This window comes from Pristis pectinata, chromosome 28, assembly GCF_009764475.1.
Source record: "Pristis pectinata isolate sPriPec2 chromosome 28, sPriPec2.1.pri, whole genome shotgun sequence".
Lineage (NCBI taxonomy): Eukaryota > Metazoa > Chordata > Chondrichthyes > Rhinopristiformes > Pristidae > Pristis > Pristis pectinata.
In genome coordinates, this window is record NC_067432.1 from 820,478 (window position 1) to 845,214 (window position 24,737).

Consider the following 24,737-nt stretch of genomic DNA (forward strand, 5'->3'; position numbering starts at 1 on the left):
TGTACTGTAATGTTCTATGTTCTAAACAACTATAAAAATTTTGTTTGCAATGGTTTGCATTTTAGACAGTAAAAGGGTGACTGAATTGCTCACGATTATAACACAGTAATGTTTCTGAGTTTGGTGATCCACTGTTCTTAGTCCTAAATTAATGGAGTCTTTGCATCTTTTCAGACCCTCTGTCTGCAGCAAAACTGAAATCTCAAGCCCTTCTGCTTCTCAAATCAGAAACTTGAACCCTGTGTATGGAGGTCTGGGCCGAGCCCTGACAGGTCTGCGCAATCTTGGCAACACCTGTTACATGAATTCCATCTTGCAGTGTTTGTGCAACACTCCACGACTGGCCGAGTACTTCAATAAAAATTGTTACCAACGAGATATAAACAGGTAAAGTTTCTTGTAAACAAGATGGTAGATCAAGTTCACTAACCTAGAACACTGCATTGCAAAATTCCAAAATGTTAAGGGATCATAAACACGCTATCAGTCCCACATTGGTTATGATTAACATGAAGGTTGTATCACAGGAATGAGATTTTGGCAACAAACAATATTGAATTGGGTTAGACCCAAAACCTTTTGCTGGGGTTAACACTCTATGGAAACTGCACAGGACAAAGCAGTTCACTGTCCTGTGTAGTTTGCATAGAGTGTTAACAACCCCTCCATTGTCTTAAACATCTACTTCTTTCACCACAAGCATAATGCATAGTACAGAATGTGCTGTAACAACTTATCAAGGCTTCTTTGGTAATGCCTCCCAAACTATAACCAACATTGTCTAAAAGGCCATTGTCTAAAAGATCCTTCGTCACTTGGTTAAAATCCCAATCTCAGTGTGACACTGCTGTGGGAGTATCATAACACCAAATTACAGTGGTTCAGGTAGGCAGTTCACCCACCCCTCCGGCTAGCTACGAATGAAAAATAACTGCTGGCATTGCTAGTAATATCAGGAATAATTAATTCACTATTATTAATTGAATGAACATTGACTGAAGCAATTGGAATTCCACTCCAAAGGTTAAATTTTGTTGATGCTGAAAATTCAAAACAAAATCAGAAAATGCCAAAAATACTCAGTGCATTTGTGAGAGTGTGTATGTAGGTAGTTATTCTGATGAAAGGTTATAGCAGTAGGGGATTTTGACTGGGACTTAAATGGATGGAATTTAAGATTTTGAGACAATATGTGGAGAGTCCTACTAGATTCGAGGCAGTACTTGACATTGTCTTGGATGGGGCATCTTGATCAGCATGAACCAGTTGGACCGAAGGGCCTGTTTCCGTGCTGTATAACTCTGACTCTATAAATCAAACTGGACAGGTGTTGGGAGAGCACTTTGGGAATAGTGATCATAGTTGTGTAAGCTTTAAGATAGTTGTAGAAAGGGATGAGGTTGGTCCTCAAGTTGGAGTCTTGAATAGGAGGAAAGATGATTCCAATAGTGTAAGGGAGGACCTGGTAAAAGTATATTGGGAGCAGAAGTTTGCTGGTAATATGACAGCTGACAAGTGGGAGCATAGAACCAAGAATATAGAACAGTCCAGCGCAAGAATAAGCCCTTCGGCCCTCGATGTCTGCCAACCATTATGCCAAATTAAACTAATCCCATCTGCCTGCACATGACCATATCCCTCTATTCCCTGCCTGTTCATGTGCCTGACTAAATGCTTCTTAAATGTTACTATCATATCTGCTTCCACCACCCCCTACCCCCACAGGAGCACATTCCAGGCACCTACCACTGTGTGTTTTCAAGAAAAAACTTGCGTCACATTCCTTTGAACTTTCCCCCTCTCACCTTAATGCTGTGCCCTTTAGTATTTGACATTTCCTTTTACAATATTTTTGTTAAATCCATGAAAAAAAAATAGAATACATGCATCAAGAAAGAGCAAAAATACTACTAAATATGTTGTGTTAAATCATACTTAAGATCCCAGTACTCTAAATTAATAATCACGTAATAGTTAATAAAGGGAAAAAAATTGAAATATTTTATTATAAAGAAAGATCTACTCCCACTACCAAAAACCGAAGCTGTTTGATGGAAAAAAACAAGGAAAAACCCTTAAAACATAACAGTGTCAGCCAATATCTGCATTTTAGTCCCCAAATCAGAGATTTTGAAAATAATTCAAAAAAAGGTTCCCACAAGGTTTGAAAGTCTAAGTTAGATTCAAAAACTGAACAACGAATCTTCTCTAGATTCAGATGTGACATAACATCCCCTAACCATTGAGCATGAGTAAGCAGAGTAACTTCCTTCCATTTAAGCAATACAGCTCTCCTGACTATAAGAGAAATAAAAGCCAGAATGTGTAAACCAGAAGCCTTCAAAGTTATATCTTTTTCTCCAACGATCCCAAATAGTGCAGTCAAAGGATTAAGTTTAAAATTTATTTTGAAAAGTACAGAAAAAGTTTGAAAGACCTCTGTCCAATATTTTTTTAAGACTCTGACACATCCAGAACATGTGAATTAGAGAAGCCACTCCGTTATTGCATTTGTCGCAGTAAGGAGATATATCAGAATAAAAACGGGATAGTTTATCTTTAGACAGGTGAGCTCTATGGACCACTTTAAATTGAAGGAGAGAATGATGGGCACATAATGAGGAAGTATTAACCAATTTGAAAACTTCATTCCAAGTTTCCTCAGAAATTGACATCTGCAAATCTTGTTTCCAAGCGTTTTTAATTTTATCTAGTAGCACCATACTCATTCCTAGTAATCTGTCATAAATATTAGATATTGAGCCATCATGAAAGGGTTCCAAATTAAAGATTACATCTAATAAATTTTTATCAGGACTCAAAGGAAAAGAATGTAGTTGAGATCGAAGAAAATCTCTAATTTGTAAATATCGCAAAAAATGAGTTTTTGGTAAATTATACTTAGTGGGCAATTGTTCAGACGAAGAAAGGTTTCCTCCAACAAACAGATCCTGAAAACAAGTAATACCTAATTTGTCCCACTCTTTAAAAATTACATCAGTCATAGAAGGGTTAAAAAAAAATTAGAGAAAATGGGAGTATTTGACATTTCCGTCCTGGGAAAAAGACTCTGTCTACCTTATATATGTCTTTCATAATTTTATAGAACTCTTATCAGGTCTCCACTCAGCCTCTGACACTCCAGAGGAATAACCAAAGTTTGTCCAATGTCTCCTTATAGTTAATACACTCCAATCCAGGCAACATCCTGGTAAACCTCTTCTGCACCCTCTCCAAACCCTCCACATCCTTCCTGTAATGGGACAACCACCATACTCCAAATGTGACCTGATCAAAGTTTTATACAGCTGAAACATGACTTCCTGACTCTTGTACTCAGTGCCCCAGCTAATGAAGGCAAGCATGCTGTATACCTTCTTTTCCTCCCTATCTATGTGTTTCAAGGACCTATGGACTTGAACCCAAAGATCCCTCTGCACATCAATGCTTCTAAAGGTCCTACCATTTGCTGTACACTTTCCCCTTACAATTGACCTCCCAAAGTGCAGCATCTGACACTTGTTAGGATTAAATTCCACCTGCCATTTCTCCATTAATATCTGCAACTGATCTATATTCTGCTGTATCCTTTGATGTCCTTTTTTATTATTCACAACTCCACCAATTTTTGTGTCACCTGCAAACTTACCAATCAGCCCATCTACATTTTTGTCCAAATTATCACAAACAGAGATCCTTGTGGAACACCACTAATCACAGACTTCAGTTAGAGAAATACCCCTCCACCGCTACCCTCTGTCTTCTACACCAAGCCAATTTTGATTGCAGTCTACCAAATCACTGTATGTCTTAATCTTGTGGATCAGCCTACCATGAGGGACCTTGTCAAATGCCAACCTGAAGTCCATGTAGAAAACAACTGTTGCCCTACCCCAATCAGTCATTTTTGTTGCCTTCTCAAAACACTCTATCAAGTTTGTAAGACGCAACTTGCCCCGCACAAAGCCATGCTGACTGTCCCTCATCCATAAACTCATGCTTTTCCAAATGTGAGTAAATCCTATCCCTAAGAATCTTCTTCAATAGCTTGCTATCATTGATATAAGGCTCACTGGCCTATAATTTGCTGGTTTATCATAATTGCCCTTCTTAAACAAAACATTGGCTACTCTCCAGTCCTCTGGGACCTCGCCCATGACTAGACAGGATACAAAGATATCTGTCAAGTCCCCAGCAATCTCCTCTCTTTGGTATTGGTTTATTATTGTCACTTGTACCGAGGTACAGTGAAAAGTTTGTCCTACAAACCGATCGTACAGGTCAATTCATTACACAGTGCAGTTAACATTGAGTTAGTACCAAGTGCATTGATGTAGTACAGGTAAAAACAGTAACAGTACAGAGTAAAGTGTCACAGTTACAGAGAAAGTGCAGTGCAATAAGGTATAAGGTCACAACAAAGTAGATCGTGAGGTCATAGTCCATCTCACTGTATAAGGGAACCGTTCAATAGTCTTATCACAGTGGGGTAGAAGCTGTCCTTATTGCCTCTCTCAATAACCTGGGATGGGTCTCTCAGGCCCTGGGGATCTATTCAACTTCATGTTCTTCAAGAAACCAAGCACCACCACTTCCTTGATATCAACATGCCCTAGAATATTAGCATATCACCAACTGATCTCACTATCCTTCATGTCCTTCTGCTTGGTATATATTAGGAGTATTTTTTAAAAAAATAATTCAGAGCCAGCACGTTCTGATAAGGGTGAAAGGCAAAGATGAAAAGATGAGGGAACCTTGGATATAACCATAGAACCATACAGCACAAAACAGGCCCTTCGGCCCACCATGTTGTGCCATCCATCAAACCACCCTCACACTACCTAACCCCTTCCTCCCGCATATCCCCCCATCCCACACTCCTCCATATGCCTATCCAACAAGCTCTTGAACCTGTTCAATGTATCTGCCTCCACCACCACCCCAGGCAGTGCATTCCATGCACCAACCACTCTCTGAGCGAAAAACCTCCCCCTGGCATCTCCCCTGAACCTCCCACCCATAACCTTAAAGCCATGCCCTCTCGTCTTGAGCATTGGTGCCCTGGGAAGGAGGCGCTGACTGTCTATCTATTCCTCTCAGTATTTTATATACCTCTATCATGTCTCCTCTCATCCTCCTCCTTTCCAGTGAATAAAGCCCTAGCACCTTAAGCCTCTTCTCATATTCAATACTCTCTAATCCAGGCAGCATCCTGGTAAATCTCCTCTGCACCCTCTCCAACGCCTCCACATCCTTCCTATAATGAGGCGACCAGAACTGAACACAGTACTCTAAGTGTGGCCTAACTAGAGTTTTGTAAAGCTGCATCATCACCTCACAGCTCTTAAGCTCAGTCCCGCGACTTATGAAAGCCAACATCCCATTGGCCGCCTTAACTGCTCTTTCCACCTGTGAGGCAACTTTCAATGAAGTGTGAATATGAACCCCCAGATCCCTCTGCTCCTCCACATTGCCAAGTACCTTGCCATTCACCCAGTACTCTGCCCTGGAGTTTGTCCTTCCAAAGTGTACCACCTCACACTTCTCCGGATTGAACTCCATCTGCCACTTGTCAGCCCAGCTCTGCATCCTATCAATATCCCTCTGTAAGCTCCGACAGCCCTCCACACGATCCACAACACCGCCTATCTTAGTGTCGTCTGCAAACTTACTAACCCAGCCCTCCACCCCCTCACCTAAGTCATCTATAAATATCACAAAAAGTAGAGGTCCCAGAACCGATCCCTGCGGGACACCACTAGTCACTGTCTTCCAATCCGAGGGCACTCCTTCCACCACAACCCTCTGCTTTCTACATGCAAGCCAATTCCTAATCCACACAGCCAAGCTTCCTTGGATCCCTTGGCCTCTAACCTTCTGAAGAAGCCTACCATGAGGAACCTTATCAAACGCCTTACTAAAATCCATGTAAACCACATCCACCACACTGCCCTCATCAATCTTCCTGGTCACCTCCTCAAAGAACTCTATCAGGCTTGTGAGGCAAGATCTTCCCTTCACAAAGCCATGCTGGCTGTCCCTAATCAGTCCATGATTCTCAAGGTGTTCATAAATCCTATCCCTTAGAATCCTTTCTAACAGCTTACTCACCACAGACGAGAGACTCACCGGTCTATAATTCCCTGGCCTATCCCTATTACCTTTTTTGAACAAGGGGACAACATTCGCAACCCTCCAGTCCTCTGGCACCATCCCCGTGGACAACGAGGACTCAAAGATCCTTACCAGCAGTTCAACAATCTCTTCCCTAGCCTCTCAAAGCAGCCTGGGGAAAATCCCGTCAGGCCCCGGAGATTTATCTGTCTTATTATTATTTAACAACTTCAACACATCCTCTCTCTTGATATCTACGACCTCGAGAACATTACCCCTACCAGCACTCCCTTCTGCATCATCAAGACCCCTCTCCCTGGTGAATACCGAAGAGAAGTACTCATTGAGAACTTCTCCCACTTCCGCCGCCTCCAGGCAAATTCTCCCACCTTTGTCCTTAATCGGACCTACCTTTACCCTAGCCATCCTCCTACCCTTCACATACTTGAAAAAGGCCTTGGGATTTTCCTTAACCCTACTAGCCAAAGCCTTTTCATGTCCCCTTCTAGCTCTCCTCAGCCCTTTCTTAAGTTCCTTCCTCGCTACCCTATATTCCTCATGGGCCCTGTCTGAACCTTGCTGCTTATACCTCACGTATGTTACCTTCTTCTCCCTAACAAGTTGTTCCACCTCTCTCGTCACCCACGGTTCCTTCACCCTGCCATTCCTTCTCTGCCTCACCAGGACATATTTATCCCTAACATCCTGCATAAGATCCCTGAACATCGACCACATCTCCATGGTACATTTTCCTTCAAAAAGGACATCCCAATTTACACTCCCAAGTTCTCTCCTTATAGCCTCGTAGTTAGCCCTTCCCCAATTGAAAAACCTCTTGTCCTCTCTGCACCTGTCCCTGTCCATGACAATTTTAAAGGTTATGGAGCAATGGTCACTGTCCCCCAAATGCTCACCCACCAATAGATCCTTCACCTGTCCCGGTTCATTTCCTAAAACTAGATCTAACATGGCATTCCCTCTAGTGGGCCTGTCAACATACTGCGTCAGGAATCCCTCCTGGACACATTTAACAAATTCCGTCCCATCTAAACCTTTGGCACTAAGCAGGTTCCAGTCTATATTTGGGAAGTTGAAGTCTCCCATTATAACAACCCTGTTATTTTTGCTTCTCTCCAAACACTGCCTGCCAATCTGCTCCTCTATATCTCTTACTGCTACCGGGGGGCCTATAGAATACTCCTAGTAGAGTAACTGTTCCTTTCTTGTTCCTTAATTCCACCCATACGGACTCTAGAGATGATCCTTCTACAACATCCATCTTTTCCACAGCCGTAACGGTGTCCCTGACCAGTATCGCCACCCCTCCCCCTCTTCTCCTCCCTTCCCTATCCCTCTTAAAACACCGAAAACCAGGAATATTCAATATCCACTCCTCTCCTGACGTCAGCCACGTCTCAGTAATAGCCACGATATCATAGTCCCCCATACTTATCCAAGCCCTCAGTTCATCCCCCTTATTCCTGACACTTCTTGCATTTAAGTAAACACACTTCAGTCCATCTACCTTACTACTTTTATAGCCTGATCCATCTACCTTACTACTTTTATTGAAGGTTGATGAGGAAAAGAAAGAAGTGTACGGCAGGTAAAGGCAACTGAGATCGAGGGAGAATTGTAGGAGAGAACGAATTGGGAGGGCAAAAAGGGGCCATGAAATATCCTTGGCAAGTAAGATTAAGGAGAATCCTTCAACATTTTATAATATTAGGAGCAAGAAGGTAGCCAGAGAAAAAGTGGATCCCATTACGAATCAAAGGGGTAATCTATATTTTGGGCCAGATGATTGTGAGTAAGGTCCTAATCTAATACTTAACTGTATTCACTAAGGAGAAGGTCATAAAAGATGGGGAGTTCAGGGAGGGGTATGTGGATAATCTGGAGCAGATTATTAAGAAGGAAAAGGTGTTAGATGTTATGAGATGCATGAAAGTGGATAAATCCTCAAGCCAGATGAGATCTATCCCAGGTTGCTATAGGAAGCAAGGGAAGAGATGGTGGGGTCCTGATGGAGATTTTTACATCTCTGTCAGCTGCAGGTGAGGTAGCCGAAGACTGGAGAATTGCTAATGTTGCTCCTCTATTTAAGAAGGGCACCAGGGACAAGGCAGATAACTACAGGCTGGTAAGCCTTACATCAGTGATAGAAAAATTAATGCAGAAAATCCTAAGGGACAGGATTTATGTACATTTGAAAAGGCAGGGCTTTGATCAGCCGTAGATGTTGTCTTTATGGACATTAGTAAAGCATTTAACAAGGTTCCTCATGGTAGTCTGGCCCAGAAGATTAAGACACATGGCATCCAAGGTAAACTGGTTAATTGGATCCAAAACTGGATTAGTGATAGGAGGTAGAGGGTAGTGGTGGGAGGATGTTTTTCTGATTGGAAGTGGTGTACAGTAGGGATTGCTGCTGGGCCCTTGTTTGTGAATTTCATGTGTATTGTGAATAATTCTGATTTACATTTCTTCTTGTAGGTCAAATATTCTTGGTCATAAAGGTGAGGTGGCTGAAGAGTTTGGTATAATAATGAAGACCTTGTGGTCAGGGCAATATAAATGTATCAGTCCACGAGACTTCAAGGGACGCATTGGGAAAATAAATGACACGTTTGCAGGATATGTGCAGCAGGATTCCCAGGAGCTGCTCCTTTTTCTCATGGATGGGCTTCACGAAGATCTAAACGAAGTAAGAGGTGATTGCACTGTGTGTGCAGAGCAGAGACACGATATTTGTGGGGATCTGTTACAGTGAATGAAGATATTTGTCGGGTAGTTTAGAGAATGTGTAGGTTTTTGATACAGAGCAGAATTTTGCATAGTTGGAATTGTTTGTGTTAAGGCCAGATGGAGTATATACTGGGTTTAGGTGATTAGATAGTGGCACGTCCTGTGGGCCAAATGGCTCATGCTGTAAATGTCATTATATGGTCATAATGTCAACAGTGGGACCTCTCCTCAGTTCTGGGTTTTCTCTGCCAATGTTTACGTTTGAGGCTACATTCAGGAGTTTCTAGCCTCCTACCAACACCAGGATTCTCTCTTCCTGTTTTGTTGTGGTTTCAGAGTGACTTCCAGTGGTTCAAACCAGTTTTGTTTACACTGTACTGTGGCAGTGGTACTGATTGATCAGTATTGTAGCCTCAAATATCCTGACGTCTTCTGTAACATCTCAAAAGAACAAAGAACATTTTCATTCATTCAGTGCTACAAACAGTCTGCTGGAGGAACTTAGCGGGTCGAGCAGCATCCGTGGGTGGGGGGGGATGGAATTGTCAACATTTTGCTACAGTCATTCACTCAGTGTTTCCTTTCTTTATCAATGAGTAAATTGACCAGTGGTTATTGTGTAGCAGATAAGCAGAAGCCCTGAAAAGAAACACCAGCAAACACCAAGTACTCATCACTGCATCAAACTTTCTAATATGGCCACAACTTTTGTTTTTCTTGCCTCAATATATTACTTGCATTTCCAAAGATGGTTTTGTATCATATCTGGGCCAAACAGACCTTTTGTACTTTACTGGAGTTTGGCCTCATGCCCAGGAGCTGTCTGATTTGTGCCTTTTTGCAAATATGTGCTTGAATGTGTAAGTCTATGAATATTACCTTGCGCCCATAAAAATTGGTGGTTTCTGGTTATAAGTTCCAGTATAAAACAGTGGATTGCCAAGGATCAGTCACACTCTAACTGGATGGCAGAATAGGCTTGGGAGGCTAAATAGCTTACTATTTCTGATGCACAGTGATTCTCCAAGCTAAATACCAGACATCTAAAATGAAGGAATATGTTACACAGGCCAGATAATATAGTTACATTTGTTTAATTGGGAAAGTCCCATTGCACTGACAGCCCAGTTATTTTCATAGGTAACATATACCAAAAGATGACAACTAACTTTGCTCCTTTTTTTTATCTTCCTTTAGGCTGAACGGAAGAGGTACAAAGAGGAGAATAATGACAGCTTGGATGATTCAAGAGCAGCTGATCTGGCCTGGAAGAAGCACAAACTTCTCAACAAGTCCATCATTGTGGCTTTGTTCCAGGGCCAGTTTAAATCGACAGTACAGTGCCTGACTTGTCATAAAAGGTCCCGAACTTTTGAGGCTTTTATGTACCTATCTCTGCCACTTCCATCTTCTAGCAAATGTTCTCTGCAGGTAATGTCATGAACTTATTGATTTTTATAGATGGTGGTTGTTCATGCTTTGTAACTGTTCAAAACTTGTTTTATTCAGGGTGGGGAGCTGTGGTTGGAGGGAGAAGAGGGAATCGGTGAGGATTTCTGCTCTTAATTTGCTTTCCAGGTCTCTGATGGAGAATGGCCATAAGCAGGTTCATTGGTGGTGCCTCCTTCATCTGAATTGTCTGCTGTCACTCTTTTTGGATGTAGGTAGAGGAGAGACATTATTTTCAACCACTCCATTGAGTGAACAGGTGTGGGATTGCACTTTGCAAGAAGTTAGGCCATGGCTGGTACATAGTTCTGATTGCCACACTACAGGAAAAACCCGATTGCATTGGAGAGGTTGCAGAGGACAGTCACCAGGCTGTTGTGTAGGATGGAGTGCTTCAATTATGAGGGCACCCTTGATTGGCTGGATTTGCTTTTGTTGGAGCAGAGGATGCTGAGGGGGGCCTGATGGAGCAGTACAAAATGATGAACAGCATAGGTTGGGTAGATAGTAGGAAATTTTGCCCCATAGCCAAGATGTCTAGAACTAGAGGGCATAGATTTAGGATAAGGGATAAGAGATTTAGATGGGATGGGACTAGAACCTTTTCACCCAGAAGGTACTGGAATCTGGAACACACTGCCTTGAGTGCGTGGTTCTTACAACATGCAGGATAGCTAGATGAGCACTTAAATAGCCAAAGCATTGCTGGTCAGTGAGATTAGAACAGATGGATACTTTATGGTTGGCATGGACATAGTGGGCCAAAGAGCCTTACTCGAACACTGCAATTATTAATAAATATCGATGACCATGTGCATTTAATTCCCTCCCTTTCCCATCCTTGGCTCTCTTGCATCCAAGAAGAACCCCCACATATTCCTCAGTCAGTGTAAATAGGGAGAAGCTAGCAGGTCAATCCAGATGGATTTTAGCAAGATGGTGAAAGTCAGAAAAAACTGCAGATGCTGAATCTCTGAACTCTCCCACTCACTGACCCAGTAACCTTGGTCAGCCTGGTTTTGCCCTGTCAGAAACGTTCTCCCCTCCCGCACTCTCCCTTCCGCTTAAGTTCTTTTTGTCTCCTTCCCAGTTTTTACAAAGGATCTTTGACCTGAAACGTTCCCTGTTTCTCTTCTCAGCTGTGGCCCAACCTGCTGAGTATTTCCAGCATCTTCTGTTTTGGTTTCAGATTTTAGCAAGATGTTTGGCACTGATCCACATGGCAGATTGATCAGGAAAAATGGTAGATTGGATCTAAGGTTGGCTATGGCTGTCTGCGGATAATAGTGGTAGACAGGAGTTCTGATGGGATTCTCCAGGTCCCTTTTTCTATGTGATTATGCAGCCATGATTGGACTTGAATGTTGAGGCCATGATTAAGAAGTTTCCTGCTGATGCAAGGTTGATTGTGTGGTTAATACTAGGAAGAAAGTCTTACACCACAGGAAGATATCAAAGGACTCCTCGGATTGGAAGAAAAGAGGCAATTGGAATTCAATCCTGTGAAGAATGAGATGATGCATTTGGGATGGGCAAGGAAGACACTATTAAATGGAAGGAAGCTGGAAAGTATAGAGGAGCAAGAGAAATCTTTAAATATGTGTCCACAGATCCCAAAAGTAATAGAACGGTTAGTTAGGTGCAATATGGGGTATTGGTTTTATCTGCTGCAGTATAGAATATAGAGCATGGAGATCAGGTCAGAAATGTACAAAACACTTGTTAACCCTTAGATAAAGTGCCACATGCAATTCTGTCACCAGGATGTGCTAGCACTGGAGAGGGGCAGTAAAAACTGATGAAGCTGGTTCCAGAGTTGGAGATTTTAATGTCTGAGTGGACTCCTTCTGTGCTGTAACCATTTCATGATAATACATCTGCAAGTACACTTCATTTTCTTTTAGTAGAAGTCGAAATCATTGCTAAATTCCTGGTGGTATAAAAGTGCACCTTCACTCCTTGCTGGGCAGTGTATGTTTCAATCATGCTGATCATTAACTTGCTGAGAGGACCTTGTTATACACACACAAATGGTTGAAGTACTTTCAAGATAAAAAAACATTAGCTTCAGAAATAATAGTGATTAAAATATGCCTGGCCTAATACTTCAGTTGAAAGAGTTTGGCAATGCAGTTGAGTGGGCCACAAATATGATTCAGTGCCCATGCCAAACAAGCTTGTACACTGTCATTTTTATGCAATTCATTTAATGTTATTCTTAAAAATCAAACAATATAAGTTGAGAAGCAGAGGTAGTTGGAGCTGTTCAGTACAGGCTGAGAAACCTGGAACATGGTAATTATGCCTTGGTAGTGACAGCTTTATAAGGTCGTTTTAATGTTAATTTATGATAAATGTTGACATAAGAATTTATAATGAGAAGAGTTTGCATATGTAACAATAAGAGTTTGTAGGGAAATGCATGCAATAAGAGTTTTTAGGAAAGTACATGCAAATGTAATGTTTTTGGTATAGGTTATGAAAAGTAATATATTATCTTAGCTGGAACATAATTACTGGACTTCTTCCAAAAACTGTTACCTTTGTGAAGCAATAGTTTGTTAAAGTTTACACTTCTTCAGAGATCATGGGCAGCTTTGTCCTGCTATTAACTCGTGAACCCCAGGAATTGGAATGCGCTGCCTGGGGTGGTGGTGGAGGCAGGTACGTTGGTCAAATTCAAGAGATTACTAGATAGGCATATGGAGGAATTTAAGATAGAGGGATATGTGGGAAGAAGGGGTTAGATAGTCTTAGGTGAGGTTTAAAGGTCAGCACAACATTGTGGGCCGAAGGACCTGCATTGTGCTGTACTGTTCTATGTTCTGTGAATTTGTTACGAGGCTAGGGTTACTTCCTTTATTGAGGAAGCTGAGAGAAGATTTAATCAAGATGTATAAGATTGAGAAGCCGAGACAGGGATGAATAGGAAGAACCAGTGTTTCTGAGCAAAAAGGATAAAAACGAAATGTTTTAGAGTTGGAGGAGAAATTAAGAATCTTTTCCCTCAAAACTAGGTGGTAAAGGTCTGAAACTTTCTGCCTGGGAACATGGTGTCGAGAAAAACCACTGTCATGTTAAACAGGATCTGACAGAGCACCAACAGGACTACAGACCAAGCTGTCCTAAATAGGTCATTTTGTCTGAACTGCTTCCGACACATTAACATCCTTTTAAATTGGATGCCAGTACTGTACAGTACTCGTGATGTGGTCTCATTTACTGAAGCATAACCTCCCTACTCTTGTTGCCCCCTAGCAACAATGATAATTTTCTGTTAGCTTTCCTAATCACTTGCAGCATCTGAATACTAACCCTTTGCCAATATTGTACGATAGGCACCTCTGAGCCACACAGTCTCTCACCATTTAAATAATATACATTTTTATTTCCGTCAAATGTATTCTTCAAAGATAATTGTTGTTGATGGAGCTGTGCAGCTCCACGTGTACGGTGCAGTGTTCCCAGTCAGAACAAATTGGAGAAAAAAATTGATACTGGAAGCCCAGAACAGAAAATGTTGGAAGGATATCGGTCATGCAGCATCCATGGAGGGCGAGGCAGGGCTGACATTTTGGGTCAAGGCCCTTCATCAGAACTAGAAACGTGAGAAAATAAGCATTTGTAGAGAGGGGGACGGTTGTTTTTGTAAGTGGGAAGGTGGGTTGTAGTCCTGCAACTGAAGGCTCAAATTGTTGAGACCCATATTAATTCTTCCAAGCATTAGTGGATATCTTCAACAATCTAAAACTTGCTTCTAATTGCAGATTTGGTTGCTTATGTTTAATTAAAATTACCATTTTCTTTTAAAGGATTGTCTCAAATCATTTTCCAAAGAAGAGAAACTCACAGACAACAATCGCTTCCACTGTAGCAACTGTAAGGCTCACCGAGACTCCACAAAGAAGCTGGAGATCTGGAAGCTGCCCCCTATCCTACTGGTGCATCTGAAACGGTAGGCTCTGTAATAACTTGACAACCGGCTGGCTTGGAGGGGGCGGTTCTGTATTAGCTGCACTTGGACAAGCAAATCGAATCTCAATGTGGATAAGTTGGCCAAAGTTGTGCTCACAATTACTGTCCACTTTGAAAAATGTACATATGGGTGGTGAGGGGTTGCAGGGGCTCTGACACCATAATGGAGACTGCCATAACATTCTTGGTGGCTAGGGGAATTGTGAAGCTTGTACAAATGGAACGATACTGTAATGTACTGTAGCATGAATTCAGGAGGAGAGTTGTGCTGCACTGATTGCTGTTATCTGTATTTAAAAGAATCTGCAGAACCATTCTCCTCCTCTTCAGGTCCATCCCTCAGCCTTTGCCTTCGTCCTGAACTCTGCAAGGAGTGAGAATGTAGGTGTAGAACTGAGTCTGCCTCTAGCCCAGCTCATCTGCCTGTCCTCTGCTTGGCTCTCACCTTACCATGCTTTTCATCACAGATTCTCTTATGAAGGGAGATGGAAACAAAAGCTGCAGACAAATGTTGACTTCCCATTGGAGAATCTGGAGCTGTCAAACTACGTGATTGGTCCAAAGAACAATGTGAAAAGATACAATTTATACGCAGTGTCGGTAGGTAGTTATTTTATTGCTGCTTCTCCTAGCCTAATGTTCTAATGCAGTGGGAATGCAGAGGTAAGAGGGGCTGTCATAGTTGTACAGCATTGACACATCACCTCCTCTGGCAGCTCACTTAAGATACCAACTACTCCTTGTGTGAAACATTTACCTCTCAGATCCCCTTTAAACCACCTCCTTCTCACCTTAAAGCTATGCCCTCTAGTTTTAGACACCCTTGTCATGGGAAACAGTCTGACTATCAACTTTTATCTATGCCTCTCATAATTTTATGTGCCTCTATAATCACCCCCCAGCGTCCTTTGCTCCAAGGAAAACAGATCTAGCATATCCAAGCCAGCAAACTGAAGCCATCCAATCCAGGCAACATCATTGTGAATCTTTCCTGTACCACTCAAGCTTAATCGCATACCTTCTGTAGCGTGGCGACCAGAACTGCACATAATACAGGCAAGCATACCATATGCCTTTTTCGCCATACACTGCCTTCACCACCCGCTCTCCCTATGTTGCCACTTTCAGGGAATTATGTACTTGTACTCCTAAGTCTCACTATTCAACAACACTCCCCAGGGCTCTGCCATTCACTGTGTATGTCCTGCCCTGGCTTAACTTCCCAAAATGCATCACTTTGTACATGTCCAAGTTAAATTCTGTCTGCCGTTCCTTTGTCACTTTTCCCAGCTGATCAATAACGTTCACGGTCCACCACACCACCAAATTTGGTGTCACCTGCAGGCTTACTAATCATGCCACCTACATTCTTATCCAAGTCATTAATATATGTGATAAGCAACAGAGAACTCGGCACCAATCCTGCGGCACATCACTGGGCACAGGCGTCCGATCTGAAAAACAGCCCTCCACCACCACCCTCTGACTCCTTCCACCTCACCCTGGATCTCGCGATCCAACCTTCCAGACCAGCCGACCATGTGAGAACTTGTCAAAGGCCTTGCTAATGTCCATGTAGACAACGTCTACTGCCCTGCCTTTATCAATCCTCTTGGTCACCTCTTGAAGTAAAAGCAATCAAATTTGTGAGACATGATTTCCCACAAAGCTATGCTGACTATCCCAATCAGTCTTCTGTTTCTAAATGCAAATAAATCCTCTCTGAGCATCTCTTTCAATAATTTTCCCGGCACTGACGTAAGGATCACTGGCCTGTAGTTCCCTGGCTTATACCTGCTGCCCTTAACTAAAGGTGCAACATTAGCTCTCCTCCAGTCTTCCAGTACCTCACCCGTGGCCAACAAAGTAACAAAAGTCTTTGCCAGGGCTCCAGCAACTTCCTTTCTTGCTTCCCATAACATCCTATTTACACTTGGTCAGGACGTGGGAATTTATCCACATTTATGTATTTCAGGACTTCTGCCACCACCTCCTTTGTAATGTTGATATGCTCCAGATCACTGTTCCCTCCCCTGAACTCACTCGCTTCTACATCCTCTCCACGGTAAATACAGACGGGAAGTATTCATTTCAGCCCTTGCTCACTTCCTGTGGCTCCACACACAGATTACCACACTGATTTTTATGGGGCCATATTCTCCATCTAGCTACCCTTTTACTTTTAATATACTTACAGAATCTTTTAAGATTCTGCTTCATCTATATCTTTTAAATACTGTAGTTGTACCTGCCTCTAGCACTTCATCTGGCAGCTTGTTCCATACACCCACCACCCTCTGTGTGGAAAAACCTGCCTCTTGGGTCCCCTTTAAACCTTTCTCCTCTCATAAACCTACGATCACTTTGACAGGATTATACTACAGGTCCTTCCAAAGTCGGTGGGACTTAGAGTGTCAAATATGTAGGGAAATCGCAAACAGGTGTAGAAATAACGGGGTTTTAATAAGTGATATTAACTTCCCTAATATTGACTGGGACTGCCTTAGTGCTAAGGGATTTGATGGGGCAGAATTTGTTTAGTGTGCCCAGGAAGGTTTTCTAAAGCAATATTTAGAGAAGGGGCTACTTGGGACCAGTGACCATACAAGGTTCCTCTTGTACAGGTAATCTCTGTCCCCAGAAGAGATGCCAGTGGTCCAAATTGATGAAGCCCTCCTGCCAGCAGCAGTTCCTCAGCCACGCATTTATCTGCCCTATGGTCTATTCCAACCCTCACTAGTAGATAGCACAGGGAGTAATCCCATGTTTCCCATGGTAGGGGAGTCTAGTACAAGAGGGCACGACTTTAGGATTGAAGGACGCCCATTCAGAACAGAGATGCGGAGAAATTTCTTTAGCCAGAGAATGGTGAATCTGTGGAATTGTTTCCACAGGCGGCTTTGGAGGCAAAGTCATTGGGTGTATTTAAGGCAGAGATTGATAGGTATCTGCGTAGCCAGGGCATCAAAGGTTGTGGTGAGAAGGCAGAGGAGTGGGGCTAAATGGGAGAATGGATCAGCTCGTGATAGAATGGCGGAGCAGACTCGATGGGCCGAATGGCCGACTTCTGCTCCTTTATCTTATGGTCTTATGGATGCCATCCCCAGAGGTCCTGCTCTTTGACCTTCTGCCTAACTCCCAATAGTTACTTTGCAGGAATTCCTCTCCCTTCCTGCCTATGTCATTGGTACCAGGACCTCTGGCTGCTCACCCTTCCCTCTCAGAATGTCCTGTGTCCACTCAGAGACATCCTTGACCCTGGAACCAGGGAAGTAACACAGCATTCTGGAGTCTTACTTGTGGCCACAAAAATGCCCGTCTGTGTCCCTGACTAAAGAGACCCCTATCATTACCACTTGTCTACACTTCAACCCTCCCAACTGTACAACAGAATCCATCCTGGTAGCACTGATCCGGCTGGTACTCTTTCCCCTGAGAGGCCATCTCTTTCTCTCTCCTGCAACCCCCCCACCCAACAGTGTCCAAGACGTATACCCTTTAGAGAGGGGGACAGCCACAGGGGACCCCTCCACTACCTGCCTGCCCTTCCTGGTGGTCACCCATCTACCTGACTGAACCTTTGGTGTGACCACCTCCCTGAAACTCCTGTTCATAACACTCTGTCTGCTCCTCAGTGAGTCCATCTGCCACTGCAACTGACCCATGCAGTCTGAGAGGAGCTGCAGCTGGGTACACTTCCTGCAAACATAATTGTCAGCACCACTAGACTACTCCCTGATCTCCCACATTGCACGGGGGAGATCATCACTCTACTAACGGCCATTTCTACCTCTGAAGTTGGTACTGACATCAGGGCAGCATTTACTTGAGGGGGCATCATGACCCCCTCTTGAAATTGAACTCACTTGGCAACAAAGAGAGAAAACTCCAGTGATTTACCCAAAGGAAGTCAGTCATCCCATCTCCAGCCAGGAGTTCCTTAGAGCAGTGTTCTAGGCCCAGCCATCTTCTGCTCTTTCAGCATAAGATCACAAGCAGGATGTTTGCTGACAGTACTGAATGTTGTACAGTTTCCAAATCTTCGGCCTATGCAGCAGTACCTCGACTATTTTCAGGGATATGCTGATCGCGGCACCTAACATGTGCCACAGAAATGCCAAACAATGACCATCTCCAACAAGAGAGAGTCTAACCACTTACACTTGATGTTCAACAGTTCCTCACATCTAAAACTCCTCTGGGCCAACCATATAAATATTGTAGCCAGAAGGTCAGCTCTGGAGGCCATTCAGCCCATGGAGTCTATGCTGGTTCTCGGAGCACTTGCATGTCCCATTCCCCACTTATTTTCCCGTAACCTTTGGTCTCTCGTGCTTCCTGTTGCAGACAGCCATACAGCAAGATAACCAGCCCTTTGGCCCACATAGAGTCTGTGCTGACCACCAGCCACCCATCTACATCTCCACATTTCCATCAACTCCTCACAGATTCTACCACTCACCTACACACTAGGAGCAATTTACAGAGGTATTTAACCTGCCAATTTAAACATCTCCAGGATGTAGGAGGAAACTGGAGCACCCAGAGGAAACCCATGTAGTCACAGTGAGAATATGCAAACTCCACACAGTGCCAGGGGTCAGGATTGAACCCTGGGTCACTGGAGAAGGCAGCTCTATTTGCTGCGCCACTGTGCAGTCACTAAATGCCGACACCTCAAAACTCTCCACCATCTACAGGGCACAAATCTGAAATGAGAGAGAGGCATGCAGCACAGAGACAGGCCCTTCATCTCATCACATCCATGCCAACCCTTTTGAGAGCTTGGACAGGCTAGGACTTTATTCCTTGGAGCAAAGGAGACTGAGGGGTGATTCTTATAGAGGTGTATAAAATCATGAGGGTCGTAGATAGGGTGAATGCGCACAGCCTTTTTCCCAGGGAAAGAGAATGAAAATGAGGGTAGGTTTAAGGTGAGAGGGAAAAGATTTAATAGGGACAGGAGAGACAACTTCTTCACCCAGAGGGTGGTGAATATATGGAACGAACTGCCAAAGGAAGTGGTAGAGTCGGGTACAATTACAACATTGAAAAGACATTGTACAGGTACGTGGATAGGAAAGATTTAAAGGGATATGGGCCAAACATGAGCAACTGGAATGGGCTTATATGGCCATCTTGGTCAGCATGAACCAGTTGGGTCGAAGGGCCTGTTTCCATGTGTTATTACTGTGCTCTGTTTCTTCAGTGTTTTCTCTTGCATTGCAGGGAAACTCCTATGCTCAAACTAACATTCTTATATTTTCCCAAGTTTTGCTACGGGTAAGGAGATAGTTTGTAATTGGTAAAGGAAAAATCAAAAAAGCTGCAGAAGCTGGAAATCTGAGAGAAAATGTTGAAACTGCTCAGGTCAGGCAGCATCCGTCAAATAAATGGTCTACAACCTGAAACATTAACTGTTTCTCTTTCCAGGTGTTGCCTCACCTACTCTGTGTTTCAAGCATTTCCTGTTTTAATCTATTACAGTATATAATCAGTGTTCAGGATGGAAACGTTGTGCATAAACATCACCCACTCTCCACTTCAGTGATCTAAAATTTCTGATTACTGACTCCATTTCACCCCTGAAGTCAACACCTGATTACAGCTCCCTTGTGACACAGCAAGGGATGGACAATATGCTCTCAGGCCAGGGGCGAAACCTCCAGTTATTACAGCTGGATGGTTGTGGCTGGGGCTGTGTAATTTACAGCTGTCCTCTCCTGGCTTTGCCCTGCTCGTAGCTTTTTCAAGCCAACCTGCAAGTCAACAGTTTCTCCCAGCATCAAATTTTGTTAAGTTCTGAAAATATTTTCCTCTGTAACTGAGTGACATCATTTGAATTGATTGATCCTAATCAGAGTGGTTTAATGTTTTTAATTTGGATAGAACCATTATGGAGGACTGGATGGAGGACACTACACAGCATACTGCAAGAATGCAGTGAGCAGCGCTGTTCAAGTTTGATGACCATGATGTTTCGGAGATATCTGCTTCCTCGGTGAGGTCATCAGCTGCCTAATTCTCTTCTACAGCTCGTTGGAGCTCTGTGTAGCTGACTTAGCCACATAGCAGCATTCCGTGCTCCACTGTACTCTGTTAGTGTTATACCTGCCTGCGTTGGGCATGTGATTAGAAAGACTAACAGTATATAACGCTGGAGCAAAACACTTTGACGATGAGAGCTTAACTGGATGACTGTCCATTGTACTTGGAGTATCTGCATCCTAGAGAGGCAAACTTTAGTTATGTAACAGAATTTAAAATCTCTATTAGAATGATTACAAGAATGTCAAATCCTGTTCACTGAGCAGAGTTTGTAGTTTGCAATAGTTTTCACAAGCCGGGAGTTTCATTGCCCATCAGATTATCTTTGCTGCTACACAAGACAGAAGTACGTCTGATTCCCTCCAATAACTTCCTGTTGTATTGGCCTTTCTATATCAGTTTATAGTCAATCTTTCTGTACTGTGGAAAATAACTGGGGAGTGCTGTAAACTGGTGGGATTATATCTGTACATAATAACTGCAGACTGCACAAAATGTCTGTGTGTATATAAGCTATAAATACTTTTAAAAAGTAATACTTTTTTTTTGAAGTAATGTTGCCTATATTTCTACCTAAAACCAGAGGAAGTGCTTAATTGAAGATGTAACTGTGCTGCACCTGATCTTATCCAAAAGTTGTATTGCAAATTATTTTCAAATTTTTGCAAAAGCTCTGCGTGTAAAATATACTGAACTGTTAATTCAAATTACCTGTCTGACTTGCTAATGAGTGACCGTTCTGTTTATTAGGGGACAGTTTCCACACTGGTGCTGACATGATCCAATGTAATTGCTTAAATCTTTACTGATGTACCAGTGTGGCCAAGTTTATCTGCAGTGAGGAAGGCAAAGAAAATTGTGTGTAATGGAATGTTGGTCTTGGGTTAGAAGGGATGGAAGTGATATTACAGCTCAAACCCCATCCATAGCATTGGATTCACTTCTCAAAGCACCAGAGGGGGTATGGTGTGGATTCACCAGAGGGAAACGAGCTGAAGAGTTTGCACAGTCCAGTCCTGTGTTCCATGAAGTTTTAAAGTGAAGGAGTAATTTAACAGCTGTTTAATGTGTACAAAGGATGTGGAGCTAACCACTATCCTTCCCCACTCCCCACACCACCTCCAGACCCTGACATTATGGTTCCCTCCCAGTTACCGAGGGTTACAAGACCACTGTTGTAAGAACAGGAGAAACCAGATCTGCTTCAAAGGATGGGGGAGAAAGGTAAAAAAATTTCCTCTTGTGGGGGAGGCTCAAGAAAGTGGTCCATGTTACAGCCAGATCCTGCCAGGGTTGTACAGAATTTCAAATTACTCTTGAAATCAGTATTTTTCAAATAGTAATTTTTACTATTTGAAAAAAGTAAAAATAAAATTGATCAATTATTGAGCAGTGGGTATTGGGGGTTCCAGAGCAGTGGAGTAACTGACTGTGATCGTATTGAGGAACGTGTGAGAGATGATCACTTCCCGTGGTATACCACCTCTCCCTCCCTTGGGCTTTTATTACATCCCTGAGGTCACAGTAAGTGATTATGTAGAATTACTTTTGGCTTTGACTGAGATGATCTTGCTGTTGTATTCCCCCGTTTTTCTTTCAGTGGAAGTCTTGCACTGCAGTTTGTTGAAGTTATTTCTCAATGTCAGGAGATTGACTGTTTGCTTATCCAAATGTTATCAATGACAAAGCAACTTATCCCACTCCGAGTGTTATTCTACAAGCTGCACAGAAAGCAATGTTAAACAGACAGCAATCCAAGCATTTAATCTGAAAACACTCCTCCCAAATGGAGGTTATAATCTAAAGACTAGGTGATGGATAACAGTCTAGAATTACCAGCACATGTTCTACAGAATTGATTTTTCTCAAAAGGATTTGCATTGACTCTTTGTAGTAGCAGACAAATAAGCACTCAAATTAAGTTTCTCACTGATGTCTCATCTCATGCTGGAATTCACCCCATCCACACCAACACATAGTGGTCTTAAATCACATCAAGGAGCGGAGCTGCCAGCCTAGGTCCAAGTTTTATTTAGAGGATTTTACAATTTGCTCTCCTTGCTTGACCTCTTAATAAATCTGTAGCCCAGTGTAAACTTAGAGCTGCAGCAACACTAAATATTTCATTTGGATTACTAAAATATTGACACTCCTTTTTTTTGAAATTATTAAACTTTCATATTGTTGAAGATTATCTTTCAGTGTGATTTTAAGATTTTGTTAATGGGTGGGAACAGGACTTGTGTGGGCTATAAGACACTTCATCTCATCCACCTATTTCTGCAGCATCTCTCATATTACAAGCCTTTAAAATTTGTTATTTTAATACTTCAGCTTGGAAGTTTTGTTCCTGAGATGAGATGTTTCGTTAGCACTTTTCTGTATTTTCTCAATATTAAACATGCCGATTCAACTGATCATTTGCTCAGCTTTTGGTTTGTTTTCCTATGTCATTTTTGTTAAGCACCTTGCTATTCCACCTTAAACCTATGCTCCAAATATATTTTGAGTTTTTTGAGGAGGTGACCAAAAAGATTGATGAGGGCAAAGGTGGTGGCTTTTGTCTACATGGACTTTAGCAAGGCCTTTGACAAGGTCTCGCATGGTTGGCCAGTCCAGAAAGTTAGAATACCTGGGATCCAGGGTGAGATAGCAAATTGGTGGTGGTAGGAGGCAGAGGGTGGTAGTGGAGGGATTTTCATATTGGAGGCCTGTGACCAGTGTACTGTCACAGGAATCGGTGCTGGGTCCTTCATTATTCATCATATAAAAGATTTAGCATGATAATTAACTTTGACACCAAAGTTGGTGTTCTAGTGGATAGAAGGTTGTCGGACATTACACTAGGACCTAGATGGAGTTGGGAGGTTGGCTGATGGAATTTAACTCAAATGAAGCAAAGTGATGCATTTTGGGAAGTTAAACGGCAACACACAATGGTGAAGAAAGCATATGGTATGCTTGCCTTCATCAGCTGAGGCATTGAGTACAGGATTTGAGACATCATGTTACAGTTGTACAGATTATGGGTTGATATTCTGTGGAGCACTGTGTGCAGTTCTGGTCACCACACTATACAAAGGATGTGATTAAACTAGAACGGTGCAGAAAAGATCCACAGGAATATTGCTGGGACTGGGCTTGGATTATAAGGAGAGACTGGATAGGCTGGGACTGATTTCCCTGAAGCAAAGGATGCTGAGAGGTGAGGTTAAAGGTTTATAAAATTATGAGAGGTATGGATAGGGTAGGTGGTCGCAGTGCTTTTACCAGGTTAGGGGACTCTAGGAGGCATAGGTTTAAGGTGAGAGGGGAAAGTCTTAAAAGGGACCCGAGGGGCAAGTTTTTCCACACAGGGTGGTGGGTATGTGGAATGAGCTGCTAGACGAAGTAGTTGAGGCTACAATTAAAACATTTAAAATACATTTGGACAGGTATATGTATAAGAAAGGCTTAGAGGGATATGGGCCAAATGCAGGCAAATGGGATTAGTGTAGATGGGCATCTTGGTCAGCATAGACAAGTTGGGCTGAAGGACAGTTTCCATGCTGTAAAAACTATGCTCTGAAACAATGATCCTCCTTTGCAAGTAAAAGTGTGCATGGATATGGATACCCTGGATATGCATTAACAGACCTGTATATTCTGTTTGATCTTGGCTGTGGATTTGGTTTTTGTCAGGGTCATTGGTGTGTGCATTGTGATGGGGGTTAGCTAGAATGCACGTACTGATGATCACCCTGGGTTTATTCATTATAAGCTTTCAACTACTTTGCAGTTGTTCAGTTTTGGGTGAAGGTTAACCAATCAGATGTTACCCCCTTTATGGTGAGTAAATGTCCAAAAAATTGTCTCGAGAGTAAACTGGATGCAAGGGAAGATCTTCTCTGTGGTTGATGTGTGACTGGGAAAGAGACATAAGGAAATACATACAAGTGAGGATGTGATTTATTACTGTCACATGGCCCCCCTGATCACTTTACCTGCAGTCTCACGTGCTTCACTGAGGTTCCACTTCAGCCACGTTCCCAATTGTTCGAGTCCGAGCCAATGTTGGCATTGAGCATGTAGATGAACATTGTACCAAAAAATCTGGTTTCTCAGACAAGTGGGTTTGTGCTAAGGGACCTTATTCTTAACTGGATTCCAAAATTCAGATACAGGTGTTGTACTGGGCCTATTTAATACCAGAAGTGAAAGTGATCACATAATGCACATCACGGACTGTTTACAGAGGGGATTCCTTTAATTTATGAGACACTCTCCACTTAAGACAACCAACAAAATAACAGCATGTGTTAGCCAAAATTAGAACAAATTTCATAATTTATCTTGATTGCTGCCCTCTAGGGCAAGTACAGAATGAAAACTGAATTATAGGGAAAATGTTTATTACGGCG

The 24,737-nt window shown here is 42.7% G+C and overlaps 1 protein-coding gene across 2 annotated transcripts in view; it reads left to right on the forward strand.

Moving 5' to 3' along the window:
- The window catches only part of usp8 (ubiquitin specific peptidase 8), a 61,991-nt gene extending 39,236 nt beyond the window's left edge, over positions 1–22,755 (forward strand). For both annotated transcript variants that reach the window (XM_052040241.1, XM_052040242.1), the window contains exons 15-20: positions 175–387; positions 8,614–8,824; positions 10,063–10,296; positions 14,127–14,269; positions 14,757–14,889; positions 20,179–22,755. In XM_052040241.1, coding sequence (XP_051896201.1) covers positions 175–387; positions 8,614–8,824; positions 10,063–10,296; positions 14,127–14,269; positions 14,757–14,889; positions 20,179–20,256 — 1,012 coding nt within the window. In that variant the 3' untranslated portion in view covers positions 20,257–22,755. The remainder of the gene's footprint in view (positions 1–174; positions 388–8,613; positions 8,825–10,062; positions 10,297–14,126; positions 14,270–14,756; positions 14,890–20,178) is intronic.
- The last annotated feature ends 1,982 nt before the right edge of the window (positions 22,756–24,737 follow it).